This window comes from Diorhabda sublineata, chromosome 7 (assembly GCF_026230105.1).
Source record: "Diorhabda sublineata isolate icDioSubl1.1 chromosome 7, icDioSubl1.1, whole genome shotgun sequence".
Classification (NCBI taxonomy): domain Eukaryota; kingdom Metazoa; phylum Arthropoda; class Insecta; order Coleoptera; family Chrysomelidae; genus Diorhabda; species Diorhabda sublineata.
The window spans coordinates 32096237-32117410 of NC_079480.1; the positions used below are offsets into that span (position 1 = coordinate 32096237).

At 32.2% G+C, this 21174-nt stretch overlaps 1 protein-coding gene across 1 annotated transcript in view; it reads right to left on the bottom strand.

Moving 5' to 3' along the window:
- LOC130446521 (CD63 antigen-like) overlaps window positions 1–21174 on the bottom strand; it is a 35782-nt gene that overhangs the window by 7535 nt on the left and 7073 nt on the right. The window contains exon 2 of the mRNA XM_056782836.1: window positions 12481–12669. Coding sequence (XP_056638814.1) covers window positions 12481–12669 — 189 coding nt within the window. The remainder of the gene's footprint in view (window positions 1–12480; window positions 12670–21174) is intronic.

Here is a 21174-nt window from a genome sequence, read left to right on the forward strand (position 1 = left end):
GGAAATGATGAGTTCACGTGGACCACGTGGTTTGTTAGATGTTTACCGAATTTTATACGGGTAGTAAACATTATTTTTTATTTCCGAATTTGGTACAAATATACAGAGTGTTCCAATGCAGGAATATGAAGCCATGGTTTATTTTGTTAAATAGTGGTTTTGATACTTTTTTACGATAAGTAAACTTGCATATCATGCCACATAGAGAGTAATAAAACGATGAAGCATTATAGAAGTTATAGATCTATAATTGTTTGAACTATCTTGAACATGTTTTCTTGTTTCATCTTGACAAAATTTATTTGGTGTATATCCCTCATTGACCCATGTTTCATAAAAATAGAATATATGTATTTTTTGGTTTCTCTTTTTCTTCTTCCGCTTTTCATAAGACTTAGCTTTGTTTCTTTTACTATTCAGCCTTTTGAGTAAAAGATGTCCAGCTTTCGAGCCCAAGGTTTCTCATTTCTTTTATAGTCGGTTCTATCTCTTCACCATGCTACGATTTCGTGTCTTTCTATTAAAATAGACTTTTTGGAATGCTTTTTCCAGCGAAAACCGAAAATTATTGTAAATTTACTTGGTGGTAATTGACTGGATTATATCATAATTCAATCAAGTGGAATTAATAATATAAAATAGAAATTATATATTATTTCCGTTTCCTTTCGTTATATGTTTTTATCAAATCTAGTCACGTGGACCGGCATTTTATAATAAAAAAATATATATTCGGTTAAAATGTATTTTGAATAATTAAAATGTCATTGCTAACTAGAATAACGGTTTTTATCAGTTTATGTAAATATAATAATGATAAAATTATACATCACCACACCTGTCACTTTATTAGAAACACTCATATCTAAATACCGCTATTACAATTTATTGTTGTTCCCATTATACGAGGTTTTTCCCAAAAATATCGAATCTACCTTCATATCTCCGCGACTTTTCATCAATTCAGCATCCTCGAAGTCTCGACGTTGTTATTGCAACTTTTGGATCTTCCTTTAATTCAAGATGTCGCTTAAAGGACATCGATTCAAGAACAAATACTTTTAGAAATGGAAACATGCTAAGAACGTGTCTTACAATTACTTTTTGAAAGTTTTTACCTACCGGTGAATAATATTAATGCAGAGATTCGAAAGTAGATTCTTCAGTCATTGACAAGTCAATGTGTCAAATATGTATTCTTCGACTTTAAAAGGCATTTGACTCCATAAATCACCATCAATTGTTTGAAGTTATTGCAATCTGTCGTATAAACAACAGTCAAAATGCATGCGAAACTTTCTTGGAATATATGTTTAGAAAATCTAGACAGTAAGGGCATAAACTTTACGACGATGTTGTGATGATCTCAGATCCACTTGATGAGGCAAATTAAACGTTGTTAGAACTATCTAGAGCTTCCCAAAAAGAAGACTTATATATAAACATTACAAAGATTAAATTTATGACAAATTCAGTCAGTCTTAACCTAATGTTGGGAAGGAACGTCCTACAAATATCTGTGTGACATGAGATCCAAATGAGAAGAGAAAATCAAACATGCGGACTAAAAAGTAGGTTATGACTGCATTTGGCATGCTGAGACATGTATTTAAGTTAGATATACCGAAATGTCTCAAGCGAAAGGTGTTTGACCAATAGGTCCTCCCAGTATCACCTTATGGCTCGGGAACAGTAACATCGACACAAAAAACTTTGAATAAAATAAGAATCACTCCTCAAGCTATAAATAGGTCCATATTAGAAATGACATAACGAAATCAAATCCGAAACGGAGAACTGCGTAAAAAACAAGTTACGGATACAAATGAAACTGGGCTGGTACGTTGCAAGATTGTCGGATAGTAGATTGACGTGGGGAATACTAGAATTGCGTCCCAGGATGATGCAGAAATAGGAAACGGACGATTTGAAAAACGTGCTTTCCAATTGGATCCAAAATGCTTAAGACTGAGCAAAATAGTCTAGTTTAAGAGAAGGCTTATGTTCAGCTGTGGATGGGACATGCTACTAAATGATAAAATAAATTTGCAAAACTTACCGGCGCTTGTTTTGACAAATATTAGGCTTGTTGAACGATGTCTGCTTTTTCATAAGTCAGTTACGTAAATACCTATTACCAAATCATAGTCTATTATTGCCTCTACTCAAACTTTTTCAACTTTGCGTTTGCTGATTGATATAATTTCGTTTTGCTTGCAATTATCAGCTTCCGTCAATAATATTTTATTATCCGAACTCTAAATAGGTCAATTTTCAAGCTAAAAGTTTAATGCCTTTCTGTGAAGGTCAGTAATTCTTACAATAATGAATCACATCCTAAAGATGAACCAGTTCAGTTAATCAAGTGTTATTTCAACTTTCAAATTTCTTCTACGACATATTTTTACAAAGCTATTACATGGTTTGACAGAATTTTTTGTGATTCATTTCCTTATTAGTAAAATAGTATACGGTGTAAGTATAAACTAAATTTTGTAACCAACGTTTAGAAGAAGGGGTCAAAAAAACTTGTTCGTGTTGAAAAAGGGAGTCAAAGGAATGTGACGAGATGTAAAAATTGATAGGGGGAAATAAAAGCTTTGTAAAATCACATTCCAAACTCTAAAACATTAAAACGCGAAAACCTGGTACGTCTCATCTCAATTGTTGAGACAAGCAGTGACATATGCGAACAAGTTTGAGCTTAGTTGGAATTTCTGGAACCCATACTGAGCACACTGTTTACACAACACCAACACACACAATTACACTGTCTGAGGCGCGTTTCGATAACAAAGTTATCGTCTCCAGTAAAGGTAAAGTTTTACCTTCAGTGTCTGAAGACGATAACTAGGTTATCGAAACGCGAGTGTTGTGGTGGTGTAAACAGTGTATTCAGCAAGTTTCGGCTTATCAGTTTGTTACTATAATAGCTTCAGTGAAACATGGATCTTGAAGTTTTGTTTGAAATTGGAAAACGGTACAAAAGAAGCTGAGAAAATGTTGAAATTTGTGTATGGGGCTAATGTAGTAACTTCTTCTACTTCTTCAAGTAACATGAGCGATTTAAAAACTACGTCATTCATGTCACGATCAAGACCAACAAAATGTAGCAAAAAAATTTTCTTCTACGATGGTTTTGAGACACATATTTATAAATCTTCTGCGATTAGTTTCTCCGATTTTTTCTTCTGGCAAGTCGCTCTAATGGAACGGTGACATGTCCAGGTAATCCAAAAAAACAGGCAACCGTTTGCTAGGATTTGCTTCGTGCACGAATAACTTTAGTTGTATTTGGTTCGTCATGGAATACCCATACAGATTGTTGTTAGTTTCGGGTTCATATGCATAGATCCATGGTTCATCGACTGTCACCATCTCATAGATATCTTTAGAAGCACCGCGATCGAATTTTCTTAGCATTTCTTTGCACCAACCGACACACGAGGTTTTTTTGGGCGATTGTCAAATTGTTTCCAGATCAGCCAAATTAGAATTTTCTTGTGGTAATAAATTTGAAAAGTATAAAGTACTTTTTTCAAACAAAAGGAAACCAAATGGGTTAAAAAGTATCTGGTGTTTCATTGCTACAATCCCACAATGATTTTGTTCTTATTTATTAAAAATCAAGTTATTAGGTATTCAGTGAATGTTCTGGTAATTTCAAAATATTGATTGTTTCTCTTTCAATTTTTTTATATGCAAACAACTAAATAATAATGGTAAATCGAATTTTATTGAATTGTACGCCTAATTGTTGTGAATATTATAAAAACTTTGACGTTTTGAGATTTAATTTGCTTTGAATGTAATTCAAAAAAGGATAGAGATGAAAATCTTTGTAAATTTAACTTAAAAAACTATTAAATCTTAAACTCACATACGTTTATGAAATTTGGCTGATTATTTCGAGTGATTTATGAATATATTGTAGTAGAAAATTTATGTTTTATTCTTGACCTATATATTTTTAACAAACAGGAGTAAGATTTTATAAAACGCAGGTTTAGCTTCAACGATGTTGCTGTGTTTCATAATCGTGAATAAATAAACAAAGCATAATATGTGAAAAATTCAAAGGCGGATGTTTCAAACAATATATCAACACCGCGCACGTGTTCAAGATAAAATATGAAAGGTTTCATATGATTATTTATTTAAAACAAATGAAGTACATGAAGACGAAGTTACTGAATGTGAAAAAATAATGCGGAAAAATTCAATTGACTCGTTCTACTATACAACGTGTTGAATTATAGTACAGGCAAATTGGTGGATTTTAAGCTAAAACGGGTTTTCGAAATTTGGAACATGAATCTAAAAAAAAATTTGAAACGCGAATAACTCGAAAACTAAGAGGAATTCGAGAAAAACTGTTTGAGCTAAAAATGTAGAGCACAGAATTCTCTACAGATTGGTCTCTAAGCATTTTTTATTCTAGAAATCACAAATTAGTATGCACTTGCTTACAACTGGATGGTCCTCGCGTAAAGTGTACAAGGCCACATAACAAAATTTCACTTCTAATAACTATTTTTATATTCTTACTGAATCCTCGCGTCTTTCAGATTCTTTTCTACACAGTTTCGGCACTGGTGGGAAAGAGACGAGAAGAAAGCTTTCGTTCTCTTAAACCAAATATCTGAATACAATGTCAAGACTCGCAATCGATTCTGTGTAATGTGCTGTCACAAATACAACTTAAAACTTTCGAATGAACTTTCTCTTGGATATTTAACGGCATATTTACGGAAAAAAGGGACATTTTGAACTTTCTATGCATTTTCAAAATTGTAAGAATAAAGATACATCATCCTGAGTATGTTTTTGTATGAACTTGAAGCTGAAAGTCCAAGCTTCAAAATGAGTAAAAATCTCGTTGGATTTGCTAGTTTACATGCCGAGTCATAGAATATACATCCATTGAATGTTCAGTTTTTATCTGGCCAATATACCTCTTCATCTAGCAAGATTTTCGAAAATTTACCAAGTCGAAAATTATGCTAGCTTACCCGAGTAGAAAATAGAGATCTCAACGAAGTAGTTTTCAAAGAGTTAGAGCAGGTTTTATATATTTGTTCAATTTAAAAATGAATGTCCACGGGGCTTCAGGAGTAAACTTATAAACCAACTACTCCGGGTATCAAGTACCTCGCAGGTCATTGCCGTTGTGATATTCGTATTCAGCGGCCGCCAAAACCCCGAGTAGTGAAATTAAACTAATTACATTTCTTATTCATAATTTTCTTCCACAAAGTTTCGTGAGGCTGTCCCGAATTTAATGCACTTTGGTGCATCTAACTGCTCACATTTTCCTAGATTTAATATTTTATTTCCTCGACTATTCGTGAAAGTTCGAAGTATTACACAAAATTATCGATCTGCTACAATATCGTGTATAGTTCTTCAAATATCAATTGCAGATTATAAGAACTCTTTACGACAATTTTGTTTGATCTACCATAGGCGTAGATACCTCATTTTGTAAATTTATTCGTTTTTCAAACATTCAAATATATTTATAAATCGAAATCGTTATCATTAAATTCATAACTGTTTTTGTTCACACTACACTGTGCAGTTTCATTGTCTTCCTTCGCCCATAGACTAAAGAACGCCATATTTTTATTAATTTAACGAAATTTATGAATTAAATAAATCTCACCAAGCCAAGCCACTGCTTATCGCAGACTGTCTGGCAGGAATATTTCAGATAAATTGTGTACATACACCTTTCGACAGTTTCGGCCAATAGAAGCGCATTTATGTATACGATTCGATATTTTCATTGGTAAACAGTGGAGATGATGAGTCCACGTAGACTGACGGTTTTCTAGATGTTATTTATTGATTGTTCCTCCCATAACTGTCTTCTGTAATTGATATTGGAAGAACTGTAACGCAGTAAGGAGGCACATGTAGGTAATATATCCAATACGACATTTAAAATATTTTCATTTATCTATGAAACACCCTGTATATGTAGTTCAATGTCCGATAAGTGAAAAAGGTAGTCAGTTCTATTTGCGAGTAAAATATAATTGTTGATTAAGTCACTGGAAGAGTCTTGAAAAGAATTGCTTAAAATTACTTTTACAAAGTGAGTCACGTTTCTCGAAGTAAATTGGAATTAATTTAACGGTAAATCTAATTTAAATAACTTTCTTCGGTGTAAGAACATGAAATTTGTTTACAATGGTAATAGCTAAATGTAGAAAACCAAAGTTGAAGCGCTCTAATGGAAGGATAAAAAATTAGATTAATCACTTTTTGTCAACAAAACTAAAAATTATGAGATACTAGAAGCTAGACTCACAACAGCACTTGTTATTAGTACGGTCAATATAGACATTTTAAATAACAAACGTTCCCAGACAGCCAAAAATTTATAGAGCTGTGATTTACTACCACAAATGAAGTTTGAAAAATCCACATCGATCCTATGTATGCTACAAAAGTTATTCTAAGTGTTTTGGATTTTTATGGAAAACGGTAAGTTGTATGAAAAAAGTTGTAGATCTTAAAATTCTCTACAAAAATTGTGATCATAATATTTTTAAGAGTTACCATTCCCGATATATCGCGATTCTAAGTGTCACATTATACATGATATGCACAAATTTCCACTCCAACTGTGAGGTAATGTACTCGACGTGTTTTTTTGATCTTGGTTTTCCCTGTAGGCCCACTCCACTAACTGTCACGACCATTTTAAAATAATTGAAGGGAACAATTCCCGTCAAGTTCCAGATATTACCTTATTATTTTTATTTCTCGTGATATTTTAATCAGATTCAAACTCTCGAATGTCTACTTCAACAAGCATTTCTTCTTCTGTTTATTCTTCTTTTTCTTCCTCTTGCTGGATGTTCATAAATTGTTGAAATGTGTCATTGGTTTCTTCATTAAAAAGGACCACAAGAATCTTCCTCTACTTATTGGACAAGACTGACCTTCGTTATGGAAAAGGCTAAACGTACCGGAAATTGTTTAAAATCCAATAGTAAATCCGTTAGAGTATATGTGGGATCATCCCTAAATGATTGTTGCCTAAATGACTTCTAACTGAACATTGTGAGGTGGTAATCCAGTGAATTTAAATACCCCATGAAATAGTTGACTACGTCATCCTGGTTTATAACGGTGTCGATTAATTAGAAGGAAACCAACTGTCCCGGAAGAAAATTCTGAATGGTCGCATTAAGATCCTCGACATGTTAAAACACGCTGAGCGTACTTAATCCACGAAGTTGGTTAGATAGAGGTGTAGAAATCGACCGATGCCTCAATTTATACTGAGGTCCGTTCAGCTATGGGTTTATCTTTCAAATTTTCCTGAGTACGTTAATGTTATTTTCTTTTTTTGAAAATGTATTAGGAGCGATACACTTTCATGAATAAATATAAAATGTAATATCTAACATCAACTTCTTTATCCTGACAATGATATTTAATATAATTTTGCATCATTTATCAATATTAATATCGACATTACAAACAACTAGGATCTGATACTTTGTCGTTTGATTTCATTTCGCACGTTCTGTTTGGTTTCGATTGAATTTGATGAATCATATTTCTATTTTGGATCAAGGTTCCTTGCTAATAATTTCGTAAGTTAGATATTAAAACAAACACACATTCTTCTACTCTATAGTAGAAAATTTAAACATTGGAATAACACCTAATAATTTCCCTATAAAGTGGATATTAGTTGATAATATCTCGTTTATTGGACATCATTATTTGCATATTATAAATCAATTAATAATAATTTTATATTCAGAAATGAGTTTTTAAAGTTTGTGAAATAGCAAAAAGTAAAACTAAATTAACTTTAATGGAAAGCCATGTAAAACAATAATAATGATTTAACGGGGTCACAAAAGATCCTTTTGTTGAGGTGAATCAATCCTCATAATCTTGGTCAACACATTCTCACTTATTTCCTGCCACAACTTCCCGTTTTTTGTCTTTTCCTCTCAGTATATAACCTCTGCTCTGCTTAGGTCATTTTCCATTTTTTTAACCATTTTGTCCTAGTTCTGTTGTGTTACAAATTTTTCACCTTCTCTAAATACATGCCCCAACCACTTAACTCGTTGAATATTTCTCAGTTCATTTTTATCCTATATTCCTCTTAATTTTTACTGGTCCCATTATTTAATTTTGAATAATTTTCTATAGGTATGTAAATCTCTATTTATATTAATTAATTTTTCTTTGATCTCCTTTATTATTGATCATACTTATCTACTTTCACAAGTTCATACTCGCTAACTTCAACCTTTCCCTTAGACATTGCTTTCCAAATCTCATTATTTTTGTTTTATTTTCGTCGATTTTGAAATCCATCCGTTTTCCAATTAGGCGTGCAAGAAATTGGGAATGTTAATATGAATAAATGCATGTAAGTCCGGTTCTGCTAAGACGATTTTTATAAACTTGATGTTTTTTGAAAAAGTTTTTGTCCAACATCACCAAATATATGAATTTTAAGAAATTTAATTAGCAACGTGAATGCTAGAGGGCGTTTTTTCATTATAGTCCAGGCGATGTAGCAAAAATTTACTGAAACCTGACATTAAAACCAATACTTGGTAATAATTTTTGGACAAAAAGTAGTTTTGGAATAGTACTTTGAGACAAAATTTGTTTTGCGCTGAGCGGTCATGGAAAATGGGGAAAACTATGGGAAAAACTTTTAAATTGGTATTTCGTCAATAACATGGAAAGAATTGAAATTTTCGATACAATGTATAGAACAAGTATTTCTATGTCTTTATCAAAATATGATATTTAGACAATTATTTCAATGAATATGATATTAGTATAAGTCATAAAGGACATAATACATTATCCAAATATTTCACTAAATATAAAACACCGAAAAATAAAAGTAATTTCATATATCAAGTGCCTTCTACTAATTGTGACGTTGTCTACATAGGGCAGACATCTCAGTATTTAGAAAATAGACTAAAAGGTCATCAATACGACAAAAAAATAGAACTGCATTAACGAACCATGAAATATCAAAAAAACATAAATTCAATTATAAAGATTCAAAAATTATTGAATGGAATGGAATGAAAAAGAGAATTTTTAGGTATGGTTCCCATGTTATAAATGATAAAAAAGACCTAAATAATTTAAGTAAAATTTATAACTCTATTTTGTAAATTCTAATAAAATTACAAATAATTTTTCGTATTAGTGATTTTATTCTTATTTTGATATTCATGATGAAGGTGATCTATTGATCAATATAAATACGCAAGTCGGCAGTATCTACATCATATTTTGGTAGAAACTTAAAGAAAAGTCGGAACATCAATTTTATCAATCTTTCAAAAATTATTAAAAAAAACTAATTTTGAAATAGAAGAGACCTAAAATCAAGAATATTTAGAAACATAAACACATCAAAAGGTCTAAGAAAAGTATTTAGAGTGAGAAAATTCTCATAAAAAAGGTATCTACATGTTTTTTTGCAAAAGTAATCCGTTGTAGAGATACGTGATCTTGAAGTTTTGCTTTTCAGTAATTGACCCCTGACGTTAGAGTTATGACACGCATGCTCAAGTTAATTAGGATGTAACTGTAAAGTTGATTTTCGGGGTATTCACAATTAATATATGTGAATTCGCCCCTTGATTCTGCAAATAGCTTCGACAATTCGAATTATTTATATATGCCTTAACGGGAGAAAGAAAAATAAAATTATATAGATCGAATGAAGATTATTAAAAATTATAAGGAATTTTTCAACTAGAATAAGTGGTGAAAAAGAAAAAAAAAATTAATGATGGTAAGTAATCACCCGAAGTACATAATCTTTATTCAATTATTCAAAGCGGCCCCCGCGGACTCCCCAGTCGATTCGTTCACCGTGTGAGAAATTGTCGCTTGAGATTTCAAAATAAAACTGGCCTGAGATTACCAAGAAAATAATGGTGAACGCGGATTCCTACATTGATGAAGCTATAGTCAATAAAATAGACTTATCAGGAGGAGAATTTCAAGTGTAAAAGAAGAAACTTTCTTATCGCACGTTTTTTGACGCATACACTGAAAAAGCAAGGTCTTGTGACTAGAGTGAAAAGTGGCCTTTTTCAGGGATCTGTACTTTACAACAAGCGCAGAGATATCTATGAGAAAAATGAGAGAACTAAAAAACAACGTGCTTAGAAAAATGTGATTGAATTTGACCAAAGACAAAACTTAATCTCGGAACAAACTCTGCTTGTCGAAATATTTCAGCTTTGGATAACAAATAGAAACCAGCTCTATCAGCTGTATATATCAATTGCTGAAGGATTTTCCGTCCAAATCTCGTTTACTTCTTTCGCGTCACGGCAAGTCCGATATTACCAATTAGAGCTCATTATTTTGTAAAGAAAGCATTTTTCAAAAAAATATGTAGGCACCTTTTTTGTGCAGTTTTTCACGTTGTACAAGTTTGTTCATATACTTTGTATTGAAATACTAATTTTCCGGGAAATCACAACAGTTTTCATAGCTGCTCTCTTAAATTAGAGTTCAAAAACTGCTCGTATTCCAAAAATAATTTCCATTGGTTTTAGTGTCAGGTTAAAACCTTCGGTTCCTGGACTATACACGACGACTTAAAACTATCTGTATATGGCAAAATACTTATAGTAAAATCATGAAAATCTCTACGTTTGAGTTTTCGGATACGATTTTTTCAACCAAAATATTTTCAAAGATGGCCGGTTCTACAGGAAGTCAACTGTAACTTTGTTATTTGAAATGGAACACACTGTATATTAATACATCTATCTATAAAAATTTACAAAAAATTTAATATCTGGATAACGGTAAGGTTTAGGTATAGAAAAGTATACATGAATTTGCCTTATTTTCTACCCCTGAATACATTAAAATAGAAAAAACCGGGTGGTTCTACTTAAAAAATGAAGAAATTTGATATTTATGAAGTAAAACAATTTTTTATACACACCCTGTATAAAATGAAATATTTTTCAGTACAAATTCAAATACGTCTAGCCTTGCTAAAAGAAACCGAACAGAAACCATTTTCATGTCTTTAAGGGTTTCCTCGTAAAAAATAATTAGTAAGAGTCTGCAAGGGTCAAATTTGAACTATGAGCGCTCAAATGAAAACTGAATATTTCATGAAAATATGTTCATATTTTTAATAGAAAATATCTAACTAGTGATTGGTTATTCAAATTCATCACAAAAGGAATTTGGCACGAGTACGATTTCCGTGGCGCCTGGATTTGACTATGCCATTTTGTAATTCGACCCTAAATAAGTCGAAAATGAAAAATAAAATTTTCTTGGATATCTCGCTTCGTTTTCCAAATATCGATACATAAAGTTGGAACAATTTATTTTTATTTAATATTTGTATACGTTATGTTATATGTTTATGGAAAATATACCATATATATAAGGACTACAAAAGGTCTGGTCTATTTAGATACGGCCCAACTGCACCTACGCCATATTATGTATATTTCTAAGATATTTAAACACAATTTTTTTCATTTATTTATTAAAGAAATGAGTTATACATAAAAATACTACCTAACCTAAATAAATAACTTTTGAAAGCATTCCGAACGTACTTTTTGCTAGAAAGAGAATATTTTTACATTAAATTACTAAACTATCATTAAATATTTTTTTTTATTTTACAAATAATGAAAAACAAGCGACAATTCTTTATGAAAAACCTCAAATTATTCATGTATTTATCGTATATTAAGTTATATTCATCACAAAGTGATGAAAGTTTTTTTTTTCAATATAATTTTGGAGTATCAGGGTAAATAATATAAAAATTAAATAAACAATCTTTTGTTTATTGAATTACAAGATTCATATTGAAATTGAAGTGATAAAATATTCATTTGTAACAAAGTATTGAACGCCATCTGTTCAATAAAGCGAATTTTGAACTAACGTTTGATTATAACTTTAAGTATCGATATCTCGAAAACGAAGCGAGATATCAAAAAATTTCGTTCTTCATTTTCCATTTTTTTTTTTGGCTTAATTAAGCCAAATCCGCTGTTAAATCGCCAAGGAAATCGTACTCTCCCCACGAATTGTATTCTTGTCCATGTTAATGAAATATATTGAGTAACAGCCCACACGTTTGTTGAATAGTAGAAGTGTATTTGTTATTATAACAGTGCTTTTAGGGGTCAAACTAATAACAAATAGATAATTTTTAATGAAAGTGACCTTGATCGTGCAGGTTCCAGTTTTATATTTAAAAAACATAATATATCGTTTTATTTTGACTCGACTGATACGATTTATTTGAAAAAAAAAGTAATAAAAACGATCAATTGATAGATTTTCCTCTTACAGGTCACTTTGCTGGAATATTATTTTGAAAAAAACTATAAAAATACGTTCCCTACATAGTTGTCTCGTGTCAAATACTTTTGAAAGTTGAAAATGTAATCTAGTGGTACTTACCGTTGTCAACATGCAAGTACTTTCTCGGACCGCACCGCAACATCCTAAGAATGCAGTTATGAAGACGATGGCGCCGATGATGATACAAAGGATTGGAGCCAGACCAAAATCTGATGGGAGGACTCGTGTGGCATCGCTTACATTGAACTTTATCAAAATTCCAATTATTACTAAGGCCAATCCTGCAAGCTGAAAAAATAAAAATACGTTAAACACTGAAATAGCAACTGTTTTGTTATAATATACGAGGAGATGCCCAAAAGTAACCAGAATAGCATTGGTATGGGTGGAGCTTTTGTAGTACTGATTTCTGCCGCAACTCGTCGCCAGTTCAGTGCTGCGCGGGCCGTTGACATGCCACGTTCTGTTCGTCATTAGTGACGGTTTTTGCTAGTGCTGTTTCACTGCTGCTTCGTTCTTTTATGATGGAAAATTTAAGTGAACAACGTACCGCTGTGAAATTTTGTTTTCTACTCGGTAAAAACCTGCTGGAACTGTTTTAATGTTGAAAACTGCTTACAAAGATGATGCTATGGCAAAAACTCGAGTGTATGAGTGGTTTTCTCGATTTAAAAATGTCAATTTATGACAAACCTCGCTCTGAACGTCCATCAAACGCCCAATCGATGGAAATGTTCAAAGAATTCGAGAGCTTGTGCGCACAGACAGTCGACAGACAATTAATCAACTGTCTGAAATCAGTGGTACATCTTGGAGCTCGGTTGAGCAAACAGGTGACTGGTTCTTCCACCATGACAACGCACCTTTTTGGTTAAAAATAACATGGTTCCGCTGCCCCACGCACCTTATTCGCCTGATTTGGCTCCGTGCGACTTTTTCTTGTTTCCACGCATGAAAAGGGGCATGAAAGGTCGGCGATTTGAGAACATTGAAGACATCAAGAAAAGAACGAGACAGGAGCTTGCAGCCATCTCTAAAGATGAGTTCAAACAATGTTTCGAACAGTGGAAGCACCGCTGGGACAAATTTATTACTTGTAATGTATTTTGAAGGGTATAAAGTTGTTTTGTAAATATATAGCATTTAAAAAATAATTTCGGTTATTTTTGGGTACCCCCTCGTACATCCCCTCGTGAGTGACAAAATCCATTCAAGTCGCACGCTCTAGCAAAAAATCTGTATCTAGTTTTATAATGAGTGATCTATGTTGATATTGAGTTATTTTTTTTTGTACATTTTGGTAAAGAAAAAATATCAATCGAAGAGGAATCTTAAAGGATGTAAAAGGGTTATAAGTAACAGTGACCCACTGTGGCCTCCAATTGCCCTAATATCAGCTTCCAATCGCTTTTTCACGGATCGATCTTGTTGGATGCTATCCCATTCTTCAGTAAACGTCATTTTGAGGTCCGATTTGGTGGATGGTACAGGCTTTGTAGTCTCAACTTTTCTTCAAGTTCATCCCATCAATGCTCGATAGGATTCAAGTCAGAGCTACGCGCCGGCCAATCCATAGCAGCAATTGTGACATCCTGTAAATACTGCGATACGGAACCATTGGGATAAAACGTAGGGAAATAAATTTCCTTCTATATATCAGTTCACAGTTAATCGCTAATTTCAATAAAAACCGATTCGGTTTTACCTTCCGTTCTAATGCTTGTCGAAACCATCCTGGAACCTCCTCCAAAAGACACGTTTTCTTTTATGCAAAACTGTACGATTATTTCTCCGGGTCTTCTGTAAACTCGTCCTCTTCTATCGCTCCCCTACTTTCGTCTGTGAAGAGAACGAAGCCCGATTGTTCGTCAGACGGACTGCTCAGTGGGCTGGGATTAATTTGGGGTCAGTAGCTGACCTTTTCAGTTTGAGGTTAGCTACCTTAAGTTTTCTTCTGAAAATCCAATCCAGCCTGGTTCTGATTTCTCTGACAATGAATCAATCATCTTTCACGGATGTGTATTTTTTTCTTCCGGAACCGCGTCTTGGATGAAAGTTACCAGTCACAGGTCTTCGAATTGCTTCCTAATCCACGCTATAGTCCATATCTAGCCCCCAGTGACTACTGATCTCAAAAAAATGCTTACAGGTGAGAAATTCAGCTCAAATGAAACTGAATCCTATTTTGAGGTAAAAGACAAATCCTTCTACAAACACGGCATCGAGAATTTAGAGAACCGTTGGAATGGTTTTATTGCTCTGAATGAGATTAAATTGATGAATAAAATCGATTTTTGGCAAAAAATTTGTTTTTCTTTGTTAGTCACACGACTTGAATGATGTGTTATGAAAAAATTTTGAATGTCAATGTTATTTTTAGTACTGTAACATGTAATATAAGAGCGTTTGAATTGTATCTTTGACATAAACATTAACTAGATCAAAACTGCAATCATTCTATTAAGATAAACTGACAAAAATTATTTTATCTCAATAATATTATTACTAAACAATCGTTAAATTAACAAGCACGTAATTTTTTCTTATCCTGCCTATTTGTGGAGCATTTCATTTGGTAGTCAATAAAATTAGTCACGATAGTTTAGTTTTATGATTATTGTGTATTAATATTACAACATCTTTATAATTATTAAACATTACGTCACCAGTTGAACGTAATTTACATATAAAACTTTGTAAACAATTCGTTTACTTAAATTATATGAAATAAAATTTCAGTTTTCAGATATTAATTTGCGATTTCGAGGATTTCGAGGCGTGCTCCACAGAAAATACCTTTTCAATGAAAAAGTTATTTAATAAAAAATATGATAACCCTCCGTTCCACGGGACATTCAAACTGGTGAAGTCTGATAGGTAGGTTAGGTACCAGACGATTTCCCGTGTAATTTTCTTGGTATGAAGGTAGTATCTATAATTTTCTTCACAATCTACACTGTGTCGAAGGGTGCTTTTTCCCTGGAGATCAGAGTTTATTTCATCAAAATAATCTCTTAGATCGATAGACTAAGCAACTTTTACTCTACAAAGTTTTTTTCTAAAGTTGGTACTTTTGTTAACGATTGAAATTGCTCATTTTTTATTGAAAAAACGCATATTATTACGGTTTTTCATGAATTATCAGCAAATCATTTAAAACAAAAATGGAGCTAATAAAAAAAAACAAAAAAATTCGTTTTTTAAGGAACTCTATAAATTCAATGATAACTGAGTTATAGTTCGTTGAAGGATGACCAGTTTTGGGCAACCCCAAAATTGAAAACCTTCAACGTTAAATAACAAGAAATTGATGAAATTTTGGTAAAAAACTCAATAGAACTTTTTCAAAGCAAATAGAAAAACCTTTAAAATGTAATAATTACACCCTCGCCATTACCACCCTGATTGAAATTAATCGTAGTCCACTTGCAATTAATTTTATTTCTGTTTTTAATACTTATATTAAAAAAATATTTGATTAAATTGAACACTGCATTTTCGTAATCTTGAAAAAAAAGAATTTTTCATAAATAAACCAAAAACTATTTATGTTATGAGAAATGGTTTCAAATATTAGTTGTAGGGTATTTCTTGACAAAAACTTTCAAATTTTGACTTTGAACTAATGTATCTCCGATTCGCGTGTTAAATGTGGCTTAAGAAACCCCCCCTTGAGCTGTACCCTTTTCGAAATCGGGAGTTGAAAAAAGTTTTAATTGATATGACGTTGAAATACTTGAAATCCCATATAAAATGCTTTTAAAAAAATTTGTGCTTAAAAATTGAACGAGTTATTGTCGAAAAACCAACTGTTTTATTAATGATGATGGAATATAATTCAAAATTCTTCTTATATAAATTTCTAAAAAAAATTGATAATTTTTAAAAATATTTTTATTTTTTTATTATTTCTATGTTATTATTTATTTATTATTTATGAGGAAAGGGTTGAAATATTCAAAAAGCAACACTTTTTGAATATACAGACGAAATATTGTCAATATAAATACACTTCTAAATAATTTTTAATTATAAACGAATCGTTGAGATTATTTTTTAACTTTTCATATAATTAGGGTATGATTTGCATGAATCTGATTGATCATAAACGTTTTTGGAATGTGAACAAATTCACGATAAGGGGTAGTTTACAGTCCCAAAAATATAAGATTATAAGATTTCGTAAAAAAGAGTAATAATTCAAATTTTCAAGAAAATCGATTAGGGGGGTGAAACAATAAATTGGCAGTTTTCCACAAAAATAGCAGACATATTGGTAGGAAAAAAGTCTACTTCAACAGTCAACAAAAAGTATCAGCATCAGAATAATATTGAAGAATTATTGGCTTAAGATGTTTTCTTAGAAGCACATTCTTCAGATGAACTCCACGTTTTCAACTATATTTTTGCTTCTGGGCTATTATGATGTACCCATATCCGTTCGTTTGAAATATCAACTTGAGTAGCTATCTAATTAATCATCGTAAAGTACAAATTTTATGAAAATTTCTGGAGCACCGCCAGAAAATCAAGAAAAAGCAAAGACCAAAAAGACAATGGTTGGACCAGATAAAAAAAATGGAGAGAAAATACTACAAGAAGCTCTACAAAGAAATTCAAAGAATGCTAAACATTTTAGTTTAGAAATTCTCCGTCATCGATTTATATAAAAGTAGGATTATAAAAATTACATTACTTTTGAATAAACTATATTAAACAGATTGGAAAATTCATATTTGAAGTATTTGAACAGCTTGTATAGTTTTCTTTGGTAATTTTCTTTAAACTAGATTCCCTTATCAATTTGTTTATTATTATCGTTAGGCATAAAAAATCAGCTACTGGTAACTACCTTGAAATAACTACAGTTGCGCAGCTTGGTCAAATATTTGTATAATATATATGGTAATATAAAGTGTTTATTGATTTCTTCTTTGTTTAACTTCCGTTGCTAATGTATATTTGAAAAAACAGGAATATAATAAAATATACAAAGCGAGTTATAGTTACGAAATAATACATTGTTTCATTGGAAGGTAAATTGAAATTAGAGCTTCAGGAAAAAAAATTATAACAAAGGTGGCCCATAGAAACACGTGGAAATTATTTTCAGAATTTTAAGTCCACCACTAGAAGGCTTATTTGAAAATATAAAATATAAAGTTAATGACAGTTTTCCAATAATTAACACCTAAAAGTAAATCTTCACCAAATAAGCTAACTCAACGTTTCAGAGCAATTTTCAATAGAAAAACTCTATAAATATGATATTTGGCAACACTGTACCAGCAATCATACTAAATCATTGCAAGAATACACAGAAAGCTCATCTCTTGATCAGAGATTGGTTCAAGAGACAAAAGAAAATTAGACAATAGTTTGGGGAAATAAGATCTTATCTGGTGTCTAAGTATCTATTAGATAGACAAAAGCTTGGATATTTGGCAACACTGTACCAGCTATGAAACAAATCAGCTGTCATTTCAAAATGTTATAAATTTCGTTACCAGATGGATGTGAAAATTCGAGATATTAGTTAAGGTAATTGAATCAAATATTTGATTTTGATTTATTCCAAAACATATGAGGCCCATTTTGATGTTTATTGATGCTGTCACATATGACATTTCAATTGTCTCGTTTTCGACAGCCCAAGGGTGTTTCGGTTTCTAAACCTCTTAAGACTCTTTGGAAGAAATCATGAGAGGAGCTCCGAAAAGAACATTTTGGACATATATTACAACAGAGACAATCCAAAATGGTTTCAAGGCATATACTTCATTACCTATCAATATGGGAAATGTAGAGTTTTCAAAAACAGAACAAAATTCTTGAGGAAAGAGAAAGAACAAAATACTAAAAAGGAAGAAAACGTTGTTGCCCAGCCTGGCTGTTCTGGAATTAATGTAAGAACTAACTCAGCTAAGGAGGCCACATCTTCAAAAATACTTGTACACTATGTTCAAACTTTTTCGCCTTCATATAAAATAATTAAATATCCTTTTGAATCTCCCACGACTTTGTCAGTTCTTGTCACCATTTAAAAAGGCTCTGTTTTGGCCAGAAGAAATCAAATGTGGAAATAAAAAAGAAAAAAAGTTTTAACAATTCAATTTCAGACAAATTTTTAGAAAAAAAAAAGAAAAGTATTCAAATATAAGGGTGTGTCATGAATAGTGAAATGAAGTGTCACGATATTAATAATACCGGAAATGTTTTAATTATCACAGTACCTGATTCAAAAACTCATGTGCGCACGTCGATTTACTGTTATCGGTGAAATATCTGTCAACAGATTAATCTTGGTAAACATTTATAAAAAATATAAGAACCTACTACCCACAAATGTCAAAACAGATCATTTCTTTTTGCAGTATTCGAAATGCATAACCCAAGTTGTAGGTATCAACACCATATTTGAATTTACCTAATCAAAAAAACTGCAATGGGCATACATTTCGACGCTCGGCGTCTCTATTAGTGGATTCCGGTGGTGATATGATTCAACTAAAGAAGCACGGTGGGTGGAAATCCAACATAGTTGCAGAGGGTTACGTAGACGACTCAATAAAGAACAAAATGGATTATGCAGTGAAAATTTTAACGGGAACAACTAGTTTGACTTCAAGCAACCTGTTCAAGATCCTACCAACAATCCAATAAGTACTAATACAAGTATAAACGGTGTTATTTCTTTGAACTCGTTAAATGTTTTCAATTCAACTACCAATATCAATGTAACTTCTTCTTTACTTCAAATTAATAGTGCTCACAGTTGTACTTTTAATATTACTATCACAAAATAAAAATTGATAAAAGTTTTGTCGAATTTACGGACGTAGAAAAAATTTTGTATGAAACTCGTGAGTAAAGTAACTTTTTTCACTTTTAGGAATTGCTGCACTCGCCTTGTCAATATATTTTTTTAATGACCATTCACTTTATACAAAACCAATTAGGAAACAGTAAAAAACCAATTATTTTATTTAAAATGAAAATGTCCAGCTTTTAAAGTTTCAGTTTGTTTTGTTCTTTATTGTATCTTATAAAAGAAAAATTTATGTGGGTTTTTGAAGAACAATACATACATTTCATCGAAAAACATTTGACCTTGTTTCGATCATAGATGGTGGAAAAAATTCAATGACGCCATCACTCAAAATGTTTGCTATTATTAATTCACGTTCAGTCACCATTTTTTTAGGCTAATAATAATAAAAAATTCAGTGTGTATCGCGATGAGTGGTATGCAGCCTTAAACAATTCGTTTCAATTATATCGAAAACAAAAATCAAATGAAAATGTCAATTAGCTGGGCTAATTTAATATTTATAGGTTTGAACGAATTCAATTATTGAATGACGATTAGAGTAAAAGAAAAAAGAAAATTCAACGTAAATCATAGTATATCTTTAAATATGCAAATTTTCCTATTAACAAAATATCTCTCCTCAACATTTTCCTTAATTATTTTTCTAGAATCCTTTTAATATAATAAATGTTGAAATACGAGGTCTGGCTATTAAATACCGGGATTGCGCGCCTAGAGGGCGCCCTAAACGGGTGGGGTAAAAAACGAGCAGTGCGTTGGGTATCTAGATATCTTGTCTATGCACGTCCCATAACAATTTTCCGTTTTTTTTTCTCGTGCCGAAAACCATCTGTGACTAAAAACAGGAACAACGTATCAATCTCAAATTTTTCGTTAAATTAATAAAAAAATTCCGACTGAGTGCTATAAATTGTTGCAACAGGCATATGGGGACAATTATCTATCTCGTGCGCGTGTTTTTGAATGGTGTAAGCGCTTTAGTGAGGGCCGAGAGAGCACTGAAGATGACCATCGCCCTGGTCACCCTATGACTGTTTCAACTCCGGAAACAGTGACCAAAATCAAACAAATTGCGCGTGCAGACCGTCGAAAGAGCATCCGGATGATTGCCGAGGCTGTAAACGCCGATACAGAAACGGTTAGAAAAATTTTAGACGAGGAATTACACATGACGAAAGACTGTGCGAAGTTGGTGCCAAAAGATCTGACTCCTGATCAAAAGCATCAACGGGTCTGCTCAGATTTGCTTGAAAGATTAGAAAAAGATCTGCTTTGCAAGGGACCAGATTTGAGTCGATGGAAGCGATAAAGCAAAAAACGGCAGAGCTCCTAAAGGCCATCACCAAAAGAAGACTTCCACCACTGCCTCTATCGATGGAAAAAAGTTAAAGTTGTGTACTCCAGAACGCCCAGAGAGTGTTTTGCAGTACGGAACTGTCATTTTCACTACATGGAACACTCAAAACGAACAACTTTCGGCATGTAATGGCAGATGGCGCGTCGTCTAAAAAATAAGTTGACGTTCGAACTACCATGATTTGCTACTCTTGCGACTCAAAAATTCTTATTTCTGATTTTATCAGGATTGTGTTCTTAGTGTTTTGTAATTTTCTATAAAATGCGTTATTCACTGCATCCCTTTATTTTGTTGTACTTGACTTGAATATCGAATATCGAATGAATAACATATTTATATTATTAATAACTTTGTTTATTCATTTGTTCAGTTGTTTTTTGTAAATTCCAAGGTCGCAAAGTAGACGCAAAGGCGAACAAAAAACGAAGAAAACATGAAATCAGCTGTTACAGACGATATCAGAATAGAAAGGTCACTTGGAGCTATTGCAAAAACACATTAAGTTGATAGAATGACCTTAAAAAAATACATAAATATGTATAAAGCTAAGCTAACGCTTTCCTGACGTCAAATAATAGTACAGTCATCTTAGTCAAAAAAGGGC